This window comes from Elephantulus edwardii, unplaced genomic scaffold, assembly GCF_000299155.1.
Source record: "Elephantulus edwardii isolate Elephantulus edwardi_28Jun2011 unplaced genomic scaffold, EleEdw1.0 scaffold00080, whole genome shotgun sequence".
Lineage (NCBI taxonomy): Eukaryota > Metazoa > Chordata > Mammalia > Macroscelidea > Macroscelididae > Elephantulus > Elephantulus edwardii.
This window is the reverse complement of record NW_006399830.1, coordinates 172,286-184,722: the sequence shown is the minus strand read 5'-3', so window position 1 is coordinate 184,722 and position 12,437 is coordinate 172,286. Positions and strand designations below refer to the sequence as shown.

The window sequence follows — 12,437 nt, the reverse complement described above, 5'->3', positions numbered from 1 at the left end:
CTCTGCTCTTGCAGGTCTCAGATGCCCTCGGTTTACAGCCGCCCAGGTTCTCGAGGAGGAGAGAACTTCAGAGTGACTGTGTGTGGCCCTGGCCCTGGGGGGGTCCTAACAGAAATGGAGAGTCCAGCCGGGCCCATCCGATGGGAAACTTGTGAGCGGGGCAGGCAGCACAGTGGCCACCAGTGGGGGGGGGGGGGCTGCACTGTCTGGGTTCAGAGCAGGGTGGAGGCCAGTGCTGTCAGGACAGGTCTGCTGAATCTTGCTATCCTTGGCATCAGGAGACCATGTGTCCCAGAACCTTCACATTGCCCACAAGTGGAGGTCCGTCTGCTGGGCCTCTCGCAGGCGTCTGCCCTCCAGCTTGGGGTGGGGTGCCCCAGGCCCGGGAGAGGACAGGATATAGTCGATGCTGAACTTGAGGTCCGCGTGTTGGGCCTTGCCCAGCGCGGAGGGGCTGCGGCGGGCCGGGCTTGGGGACGTGAGATCGCAGGCCGGCGGGGCCTGACCGCCAGCTCCCTCGGGGCTGCCCGCGCCCTGCGCCCGGACCCCCTCGCCCTCGTCCCTGGATCCCCGCTTGGGGCCACGCCGCCGGCGCCGCCGCCGGAAGTTGCCATTTTCAAAGAGGTCCAGCAGCGAGTCGCAGCCGCCGGCGAACGTCCAGTAGTTGCCTTTGCCTTTCTCATTGCCCTCAGCCCGGGGCACCTGGGGGCGCAGGGCGCGGGGCTCAGCGCACGCTGGTCCCCAAAACGCCCCGTGGCCTGTGCGCGCGCACCAAGTGGGAAGCCCCTGACGCCACGCGCTCCCGCCCCTCGGGTGTGGCCCCTCGGGGCGGCTTGACTTCTCGGGGGATAGTGTCCAGCGGCCGCGAGGCCACAGCCCTCCCTCCGCTGTCCACGGGCGGCAGGCGGGCGCTCACCTTGACAAAGCAGCTGTTGAGTGACAGGTTGTGGCGGACGGAGTTCTGCCAGGCGCGCTGGTTGGCGCGGTAGTAGGGGAACTTGCGCATGATGAAGTCGTAGATGCCCGCCAGGGTCACGCGGCCCTCGGGGTTCTGCTGGATGGCCATTGCGATCAGCGCGATGTAGCTGCGAACAGTCGGGTTTCCACCGCGGCCCGCGGCTCCGCGCTCAGGCGCCGGCTACCGCCCAGCGCGCCCCGCGGCCCTCCCGCCCCAAGACCCGCGCGATGAGGGGAGGGGTCGGGAAGTGTTCGGGGGACCCTCTGCCCGCTTCCCCCTGACGCTGGAAGTTCCTTCCGCTACATTTGAAGGTGCCCTCGGAGAGGCGAGGGAACGGTCCCGGCTGTTCTCGAACGTGTGACGCCACCCTACTCCTTCCTTGGGCCACCCTCGGCCCCACGCAGACCCGCAATCACCTGTATGCGGGCCTCGTGAGCCGCTTTTCCTCGTCGGAGCTGCCGGCCGGGAAGTCCTCGGCGTCGTAGTTGAAGCAGTTGTATGGGTATTGGGAGCTGTCAAACATCTCTGTGCGCGGCCTCTTCCACGCTGCCCGCCAGTCCTGACGCCACGGGAAGCTGTGACCGCAGACCTCCGCGTCTGCTCTGCGCCAGAGCAGACAACCAGGGTTCCTGGGGTCCCCCGCCTGCCCCACCTCGCTCTCCAGTATCCAATCCCGGCTCAGGGAGGCCCCAGCCACCGGTGACAGCAGCACTGGAGGAGGGGAGGCTGGGTTCCAGGTGACCCCCTGACCAGCGGGGGTGGGGGGAGGAGTGAGAAGGGGTCCGATGGGCGGGGCAGCCTTGGCTTTCAGGTCCCCTCTCCTTTTCAGGCTGCGCAGACCCCAGAGAGCGAGTTTCCTGCTGCTGCGCGCCCTAGGTGCACCTTACACGCCACGGGGCTTCTTCCCTGGGCGCCTGGGTATTTGCATGGACACCAGCTCTCATCCACTGCCAGACCCCAAACAGCCTCTTTCAGACCCAGAGCAGTTTGGTAAAGGCTGGGTGTTTAGGGTGAGAATGGGGCATGGAGTCAGGGCCTGAGGTGCAGGGTGAGAACTGGGGGTGTGGGGCCAGGCACTGCTGGGGCCCCAGATGAGAACTGAGTTTCTGTCATCTCATCTAGCTTTCCCTCCAGAGGATCCTGTGCCCCTGGCCCGTCCTATACTGCTCAGAACGTGGCACCAACCAGAGCCAGCGGTTTGGGCATGTCCTGCAGCCCCGCCCTGTGCAGGGACAGAGCTCCACCTGGACATTAGACTTTCCACCTCCGAAGGCTTCCATCACCAGGACCCTTGTTCCCTGATAGGATCTGTGGGAGGAAGGGAGAGAAGAGGGGAAGGAAGAAAGAGATGAGGAGAGGTAGGGTGGGGAAGATGGGGGAAAGGGAAGGCCAGGGGAAGGGAGAGGTCTAGCAGTACTTTCTGAGGAAAAGAGCTGCCCTTAAAGGTCTCCTCTGGGATTGCTGCTGTAAGACATTGCAGAACCTGCAGAGTTCCGACTGGACTCCTTGCTGCTTCTCTGGGGACCAGGGACTTCATCCAGAAAGTTCCCCTTGAAGCAGAGCCCTGGGTATGAGACCGAGTGGTGTCCTCCTGGGTCTCCCCATAGGCTCTGTGCTTTGTGATGCACCTGGCTGTGCTCTATCATCAAAATTAGTAACTCAATAAGAACAAAAAACTGTGCAGCTGGCCATGTTGATGCCACCTCTGCCAGTGTCTCCAGTGTGACACTCCTCAGAGCCCTATAGTTATTCGCTCACAACTCCTTGAGAGTCTGCAGTGGTGACCAGCTGTGATGTTCTCTACAGATGCTGACTGTTCTTGGGGCCTCTCTCTGTGTCATCATCTGTGCAGAGATGCTGAGCTTCACAAACACAACCAGACAGAGCCACACAGCCCTGGTCCCTGTGAATTTGTGCCCAGGAAGGTGGAACCCCGACTCCCAGCCCTGCACCATGGCTTCTCCACTCTGCTCACCCCTCCTCTCTCTGCTTCTCCCACAAACCTTCTCAAAGCTTTGCTTGTTGTGTGGACCTGAGGACCAAAGTCCTGGGCTTGTCCTTTCAGGAGCTCGAGGTCAGCCACCACCTGAGATCTAGTGGACACTGGTAGATGGCAGACATTTCTGATTGGTGAGTGTGTGTGTGAGCTGTCCATGACCATAACTGGACCATTCACACACATACACATTTTTTGAAAAAAATCTCGATAATATAATAAAGGTTTAGCAGATGTTGTTAGGTGCTGTTCAGTCACCTGTAAGCCATAGCAACTGTATGTACAGCAGTTCTGAACCCTTTCCTGTCCTGAGCCAGTCTCACTAATTCTGACACACCCACCACCTACATTGCCCCAGTTACTGTATCAATCCATCTCTTCTAGGGTTTCCCTCGCCTAAGCTGTCCCTACACCCTTCCAGCATGATGTCCTTCTCCAAGGAGCAGTCCTTCCTGGCCACGTGCCCAAAGTATGTGGGATAGAGCTTCAAAATCCTAGTCTCAAGGAGAAACTTAGTGATACCCTCTGCAAGACAGATCTATTTGTTCTCTTGGCAGTCCATGGTATGATTAAGACTCTTCTCCAGCACAATTCGAAGGCATTGATTCTTCCTCTGTCACCCTAAGTCGTTGTCCAACTCTCTGATGTATAGCAAGTAATTGCAAACGCCGTGGCCTGGATCAGGTGCGCCTTAGTCTCTAGACTGACACGTAGGAGAACTGCTGTGAACTGTCAAGGCAGAGCTGACTCATAGCTGTCCCTTCAGTGGGTTTTCAGTCGTTAAATCACGGGGGAGGAGATTGCGTACCTTTCTCCTGAGGAGTCGCTGGTGGGTTTGAAATGTTGCCCTTGGTCTTGCAGTGCAGCTCCCTAACCCTAAGCCACAATCCCTCTGTGAGAACACTGTACTGTCATGTGCCATCAAGTCACCATAGCGACCCTGTGTACAATAGCTCTGAACCCTGCTGTATCCTGAGCCAACCTTATGTTCTGTGACACACCTACCCCAATTACCCTAATCACTGAGTCAGTCTTATCTCACTGAGTGTCTCCTCTCTTGCCTTGTCTCTCCACCCTCCAAAGCATGACTGGCCCTGCCTTGTAACATGCCTAAAATGTGTCAGATGAAGCTTCTGAATCCTTGCCTCGAAGGACCAGACTGGTCTCACCCTCTCTAGGGCGAACCGGTTTATTCTCCTGGCAGTCCATGGAATATTTAATACTCTTCTCTAGCACCGCAGCTCAAAGGAATCAATTCTTCTTCTATCATCCCTAGTCATTGTTCAGCTTTCTGACACATAGCAAGTGATTGCAAAGACCATGACCTGGATCAGGTGCACCTTAGTCTGCAGACTTAAGTTATTGTTCTTCAGTATTCTGGAGAGGTCCCTGACAGCAGACTTCCCAGGGCAATTAGTCTTTTAATTTCCTGGCTGCTGGTACCAAGAGTGTTGACTGGGGAGCCAAGCAAACTAAAGCTGTGAACAATCTCAATCTCTTCACGATCTATCATGATGCTGCTAATCAGTCCAGTGGTGGGAATCTGTGTTTTCTTGATGTTGATTTTCAATCCATATTGAAGGCTGCAACCCTTGACCTTCTGCAGTGTTTCAGGTCCTACTCAAGCAAGCAAAGTTATGTCATCTGAATAATGCATATTATTGATGAGTCTTACTCCAGTACTGATGCCACATTCCTCCTCACTGAGTCCAGCCTCTCAGATGACCTGTTTGTATATAAATTGAAAAGGTATGGAGATAGAACACATCTTTGTATACCCTTTCCAGTTTTAAATCATGCAATGTTTCCTTGCTGTTCTGACAACTGCCTTCTGGCCCAAGTATAAATTTCACGTAAGTGCAGTCAAGTGTTCTGGGATTCCCATTCTTCTTTGTTGTGTTCCACACAGTCAAATGCCATTGCATAGTCAATGAAACACAGACATTCCTTTGGTCCTCTCTGCTCTCAGCCAAGATCCATCTGACATTAGCTATAATATCCCTAGAACCACAGCCTCTTCTAAACCCAGCCTGCACATCTGGCAGTTCTTTGTTACTGTACTGCTCCAGTCGTTTTTGGATCATTTTTAGCAGAATCATGCTTGCATATAACGTTAATCATAATGTTCGATAATTTCCACACTCTGTCGGGTCACCTTTCTTTGGAATGGGAACAAATATGGATCTCTTCCAGTCAGTAAATGAGCAAAAATGATTGATGGCTGACAGGGCCCTCCAATTTGCAGCCAAGCGCTCTGACCACAGTTTCACAGGCTCCTGCAGCCATTGCTCTTGTACCACAGAGTCAGAACCAACCCACAGCTGTTCCTCCGGAGGGTTTTTAGAGGCAGTTAATAGCACAGGAGGTGACTGCCCCTCTTTCTCCCTTGGAGCAGCTGATGGCCTCGAACTGCATGCCTTCGTGATTGCAGTACAGCTTCTTGCCTCTAGGCCAGCAGAGCTCACCTGTAGCCATTGCTCTTATTGCTCTTATTGGTCTCTGCGGCTAGTCTGGGGAAGTCACACTGCTCACCCAAAGACTGTGCTTTTCTGATGGTTGGGATCCTGGGGAGACTCAGAAACCCGATGGAGGCTCACCTGTGAGTTGGTTCCGACTGGATGGCAGCGCATTGATGTGGACTGATGGGTTCTGACTCCTCCTGACCCTGTGGGACAGAGTAGAACATCTCACAGGACTTTTTCCAGCCTTTGATCCCCACAACAGCAGACTTCCTTTCTGCAGAGCTTCTGGAGGCTCGAACCGCTGGTCTAGGAGCCAGCCACACACATGGCTGAGGGCTCTGCTGCCGACGACAGTGTTTGGTGGTGGTTGTTGTGTACCATCAAATCAGAACCAACCCAGAGCCGACCTTCCAGTGGGTTTCTAGAGGCAATCAGTTTGCACAGGAAGAGACTGCCCGTCTTTCTCCCACAGAGCAACTTGGGATCCAAATCATGTGCCTCTGGATTGGCAGTGCAGCTACTTACCACCAAGCCATCCAATCCCCCTATCCAGTGTTTTAGGGGCCAGGAGATTCTCCAGGAAGCACATGCTGAGTGACAGTGTGACTCACAGCTCGCTGCTGCGCATGCAGATGCTGCAGACGCCTTTGAGGTTTAACGCTGCTGCAGAGTCACATGAATGGAACCCTGATTTCCTGACTAATGTGGAGCCAGTTCACAGCACTGCTCAGGGCATAATTGGCCGAGGGAATACGAGGGAGACAGAGAAAGTGGATCAGAAGACTTTGAATGTCCCTGGATTTCATATGAGTAGAATGTGAGGGTCTGAGGCACCACTGGGCAAATGCTTCCTAGGTTGAAGTCAGTGCACAGACTCCTTGAAGGAGCGAACATAAGAATGGGGAGGGGGAGATCTCTTGATGAAAGCTGGTAGCATGCCCTTGGCAGAAAACAGCCTTTCCTGTATTTTGGCTTTTGCATGGACACCCGTAGAAAGGAGGATGGCTAGAGATACAGACCTGCAGACTGAGTGAGCTGTGCACAGTGGTGAGCCTTGCCATTCACACTAGTCTTCTACAGTGAGGTGATGATCTCTTTACAAGCAGCAACCTCTTCATACATATGCTTAAAACAACAAACTATTTTATGATTCCGCAAGCTCTGAGGATCAGAAACCTGCAAGGGGCTATTGGCTGAAAGTGTCAGCTTCTCACCACCTTGGCCTCTCCATAGAGTTGTTCACAATATTGCAGCTGGATTTCACCGCTGGGGAGGGGGGAGAGAAGGAAGTAGGGGGAGAGGGAGGAGAGAAATTCAGAGGGGGAAGGAAGAAAGGAGACGGGCGAGAAGGGGAAGAGAGAAACACAGAGGGCAGAGGGCAGAGGGCACAGAGCAGAGGGCAGAGGGAGCTGGAGAGAAGCAGATCTCAGGTGCCGTAAAATGAAGCGTGGGCAAGGACATGCCTCTGATTATGTTGTGTCCATTGATTAGCAGAGCATCTGGGCCATACGTGGGCAAGATGGGGATGAGGTGGCTCACGAGGTGTGGACACAGGTGCCCTTGGGCACCTGGTAACCCCACCCCTCATGGGGGAGGTGAAACCTGTCTAGGGCAAATGCAAGTAACCAAAATGATGAAGAAAACTAGTGTGGACCAGGTGGGATGATTGGGCCTCCGGGAGAAGACCTCCGGTGTGCGGGGCACCTCTGTGAGGCTATTGTATACAGGATGCCACTCTGATGACTAGTGCATCTGACCCAAGCCATGGTGTGAAAGCTGGGCAATGAATAAGGAAGATGGGAGGAGAATTCTGCAATTGCAGAAGAGTGCTGGACATTCATTCCATGGACTGCCAAAAGAACAAGTAAATCGGTCTTGGAAGAAACACTTCCAAAAAACGAGGCTGGTGAGACTTGTTCTCACTTGCTTTGCGTTTGTTACCAGGAGGGATCAGTCTCTGGAGAAATACAGCAGCTTCGTGGAAAGAGGAAGGTCTGTGAGGTGGGCTGCATGGTGCCTGCAGCACTGGCTTGGCTGTGGCAGCGATGGGAGGCTGTGCAGGGCCAGGCAGGCACTCTTGTGCTGCACGTGGTTGCTGTTGAGTGGAAGCTGATTTGATACCACCTGACAACTCTGTGTCCTGTGCACAGTGCTTCGGGCAGTGGGGCTGCAGCAGAGTGACCACAGGATCTCAAGGATGCCAGTATGACCATAAAGTCTAGTTTGTGATAGGGACACACTCAGGGGGCATCTGGGAGCTGTCCCAGGCTAAAGGCCTCAGACATGGCCATTGGCAGGTGGAGACCTCCAAACTGGGGAGGAACGCATGGTGATGGAAGCTTCTGGAAGGCTGAGTGCTCAGAGAGCTGTGGGAGTGAGCTAACCTCTCCTTTGCATAGAAGGAAGTGTCTGTACGTAGGTACTGGTGAGCAGATACACAGAGCTCAGGATGTGCAAATTGAGAATGACCAGCAGGTGGACAAAAGCCATGGCAATGTATGATGTCATGTGGGGCTGCTAATCCGTGGGTCACAAGTGCAAACCCGCCCTTTCCCCCACAGGAGAAAGTTCTACAGACTCAGAAACCCAGCAGGCCTGTATTGGGTGCAATCAATTCTGGGGCAGGTGCTGTTACATATCATCAAGCTGGAGCAGACCCATTGCAGACTCCACAGCAGGTTTCCAGAGGCAGTAACTGGCATGGAGGACACTGCCCTTCTTTCTCCCGCAGAGCAGTGGGTGGCCTTGAACCTTGGGCTTCGGGTTAGCAAGGCAACTCCCCACCTCTTGGTTTTTTACTGCGAGTCTACAGTAACAGGCTCTAGCATAGTAGCCTTTACAAGGGCATGTGGGCTGGTACTCTTCTTTCTGTCGGCCATGGGATGGATGCTGGTCAGGTCCACTCCCTAGCATTTAACCCAACGCAAACCCAAATCCACTCTCACAGCCTTTGAGTTGAATCTGGCTCCCAGCGACCCTACGGGACAGTGGAGAACTGCCTCAGACTGCCCTATCTATCTCTTCCAGGGTGGGTGGTGGATTTGAACACTGTCCTTTCTAGCAGCCAAGCCCTGAACCCCTGGTGCCACCAGGGCTCCCAGACAACTTCCACAAGGCACAGCTCTGGCTCTTCTCCGTGTGGCCACTAGATGGCGAGAGGTCCTGGGCCTCTTCCTAGCAGGTGTCCCCCTCTTGGGTAAGGTGGGCTGAGGGAAGCGGCTGAGGGGACTCTGTCCTTGCTTATGAGCCCTGAAACTCGAGGGACAGGGTGGAGGAGTCCTTAGGGCATGATTTAGCTGGACTGTGCCCCATGGTACCCCATCAGGCCTGAGGGTCACTCCTCATCTTCTTACAGGTCATTCCCGGGACAGCTCACAGCTTCTTCCTCCCCAATGAACTGCAGGCCTGAGGACCGCTGCAGTGGGGGTGACCCCAGCACATGCCAGGGAGCCCAGCATTCTGTGTGAGGAGGTCCTTTGAGGTGCATCTTTTCTGTCCCACTTCTATCCCTGTTCCCCAAAGCCCTCTCTTCACACTGGCTGATCCTGAGACAGTGAGTTGGGCAGGGGGATTCTCCATGGCGACCAGGGGGTAGAGGAGCCCCTCAGGGAGGCTGATGCCCAGGGGTGGCCTGGGAGCCGCGTCCAGGATGGTAGGCAGTCTCTGCTGTCCACACACAGTGCATGGTGGCCATCACACTTGTGAGCTATGCAGTGGTCTCCACCACCCAGTGCAGTGTGCACACGCATTGCAGGGGGAAAACTTGCCTCAGCCTGGCCTATGGTTGCCACCACTGTGTGAGTTCATTACATTTGAGGGCCTCCTGTTCACTATATTCTGCACTCCTCTCTTCTAGATGTTTTCTTTAATTGGGATCGCAGAGCGTGTCCTTCTGTTATCTACTTCGTTCACTTGGTGTCATGTCTTTTGTTGTCGTTGGACACCATCCAGTCAAGTACAACTCACAGTGGCCCTATGAACACCAGATCTGAACCCTGTTCTACCCTGTGCCAACCTCACAATCTCTGACACATTTGAGCTCATTGCCACAGTTACTGTGTGATTGAGGGTCTCTCTCTTCTTTGATATCCCTCTACCTTTCCAGGCATGGTGTCCCTCTCCAAAGAAAAGCCTCTTCAACATGCCCACAGTATGTGAGATGAAGCTTTATCATCTCTGCCTCCAAGGAGCACTCTGACTGCACTTTCTCCAAGACATATCTGTTTGTTCTTTTGGCAGTCCATGGGGTCTTCAGCACTTTCTTCAACACCACAGCTCAATGGCATTAGTTCTTCTGTCAGCCTTATTCATTGCCCAGCTCTCAGCTGCATAGCAAGTGACTGAAAAGACCCTGTCGTGGAATACCTTAGACCTCAAATCTACATCATTGCTCCTCAATAATTTGGAGAGGTCCCTGACTACAGACTTTGCCAGTGCAATATGTCTCCTGATCTTCTGACTGCTGTTGTTTCTTGTTTATCCATATCATAACATGTAGCATTTCCCTTCAAGACTGACTAATACTCTATTGTGTGGATAGACCACATGGTGTTTATTAATTATTGATTTATGGGCACTTGGGTTGCCTCTATGACTGAGTATTACTCCACTGTGTGGATGGACCACAGCATGGGTATCCATCACCTGCTGATGGGCACTTGGGTTGTCTCTCTTCATGGCCGAGAGAGACTCTGTTGTGTGGATGGACTCCACCGTGTCTGAATGGAGGCCAAGGTGTGATTCCATCACCAGCTGATGGATACCTGGGTTGTTTCTCTTTATGACCACATTGTGTGTATTTATCAACTGTTGATGGATATGTGGTGTTTTCACCTCATTTCATATGTCTTCTGTGACCAGTAAATCAAGATCGCACAGAAATCTCCAATTCACTTTCTCATTTCTTTGCTAATTCATACATTCGTCTCATTAGTTCACGCACCCACTCACTCACTAATTAATACATTCATTCATTCTCTGATTGATTCACTCATTCATTTGTACATTCCTTCACTTTAATTCAGGATAAAATTCTTTCTGCCGCTTCTACCTCAGTGGGACTTGGCCCAGCAGGGTTCTCAGGAGAAGCTGCCCCACCTGCTCGCCTCTGAATCTCCAAAGGGAGACCCACGCCTGCTGCAGGGGAGCAGGGCGGTCTATGCAAGTCCCCATTAAAAACAATTTGTACCACGCTCATGTTCTTCTCCAGCCATTCCCAGTGGCTCCTCTGGCAAAATTCTGCCCTACTTACGGACGTAAGCAGCCTACCTTTCCCCTGGAAGTAAAGCCTTACCAGTCAGGGTTTTATTGGAAGCTGTTTTCTCCATTCTTCTCAAGACCAGAAATGCCTGGGTTCAGGCAGGCCTGGTCGTTTTCTGCTAGTAAGCTCTGGTGGGTAGGTGCTCTGAGGAGGGGGCTTTGGGGTGCCTCTCAATGCCATCTCCTTCCTCCCGGTGCCATCTCCATCCTCCCAGCACCATCTCCGTCCTCCCAACGCTGTCTCCATCCTCCCGGCGCTGTCTCCGTCCCCCTGGCACCATTCTCTCTATTGTCCATCCCCTTAGCACAGTCATAGCCGTGGTGCTCCCAGCACCTCCCGGCGCCATCTCCATCCTCCCGGCACCATCTCCATCCTCCCGGTGCCGTCTCCATCCTCCCAGCACCTTCTCCATCCTCCCAACGCTTTCTCCATCCTCCCAGCACCATCCATCCCCTCGGCACCGTCCTCTCTATTGTCCATCCCCCTAGCACAGTCACAGCAGTGATGCTCCCAGCACCATCTCCACCCTCCCGGCACCGTCTCTGTCCTCCTGGCACCGTCTCCGTCCTCCCAGCGCCGTCTCCATCCTCCTGGCACCGTCTCCGTCCTCCCAGCGCCGTCTCCATCCTCCTGGCACCATCTCCGTCCTCCCAGCGCAGTCCTCTCTATTGTCCTTCCCCTTAGCACAGTCACAGCAGTGGTGCTCCTCTGGAAGACTAACACGACCACTCATCTTACCTGTCCTGTTTCTCAGCATGTGAGCACAGCAGACCCCACGGCCTCCTAGGTCTTGTTCATCTCTTCAGGAGTCAGCCTTGGGTCTGATTCTCTGCTGGCCCCCACAGCCCCACTCCTTCTCCTACCTGTCCCCAGTGTGGCATCTCTGGTGAACAGATGGGTAGTGAACTGATGGAAGGTGGATGATGTCTCTGCTGGAACCTGATTCCTGGACCCTGGGGCTGGGGATGCCAGGCAGGAGATAGTCTGAGCCTGTGACTTCCTACTCCAGCTCCCAGACAGCCTTGAGCAACCTCAGATACTCTGTTGGGGTCCTAGGACTGGCCTGTTCTTGGAGCACAGGCCTCCCATGCCCACAGCAGGCCACCATTACTGGCAAGTGGACCCAAGTTTTGGTTCTTACAGGAGATAGCTTCCCCATCCCCTTTGCCCATCCACCCTGTGAATCACTCCTGGGCCCCACCTCCATCACCCCTAGGGCTGGACCACGGTGGGGTAGGGGAAGCAAGTACATTCTGGGTCTGTTTAGGAACCTGGGGCACCAAAGAATAATAAGTTCAAGGTTGAGGACAGGAAGTTGAGACCATTTCCCTGGACCAGAGTGGACACTGAGGTGATGCTGAGGACTAGGGTGGACATTGGGGTAGCACTGAGGACCAAGGTGGACACTCGGATGATGCTGAGGACTAGGGTGGACACTGGGGGGATGTGGAGGAACTCTGTGGGGATCACTCTATCAAGAAGCTTTGGTGCGCAGTTGGGAGAGAGTTGTGCTGGTGACTCAAAGGCAACACTTCCTGGTGGTTCAAATCTACCCAGTTTCAGGGGAAAGGTATAATTTATAGCCTCGAATCACTTCTAGAGGGACAACTATGAGCCAGTTCTAACTCAATGCAAAACTTAGTGATTGGCTACAACATGACAAAGTACAACCACAGCCTCAGCTGTGGCCTGCAGAGACGGAGGTGCGGCCCTGGGTTGGGGAACAGGCCTGGTGGGATCTGCTCCGGTGGACTGGACTGG

At 54.0% G+C, this 12,437-nt stretch overlaps 1 protein-coding gene across 1 annotated transcript; it reads right to left on the bottom strand.

The window, feature by feature from the left end:
* Nucleotides 1–300: 300 nt before the first annotated feature.
* Nucleotides 301–1,481, bottom strand: LOC102846929 (forkhead box protein L1-like). Its single transcript, XM_006889719.1, has 3 exons — nucleotides 1,375–1,481; nucleotides 917–1,085; nucleotides 301–702 (listed from the first exon to the last, which is right to left on the bottom strand). The coding sequence occupies exons 1-3, from the start codon at nucleotides 1,479–1,481 to the stop codon at nucleotides 301–303; spliced, it is 678 nt and encodes a 225-aa protein (XP_006889781.1).
* Between the last annotated feature and the right edge of the window lie 10,956 nt (nucleotides 1,482–12,437).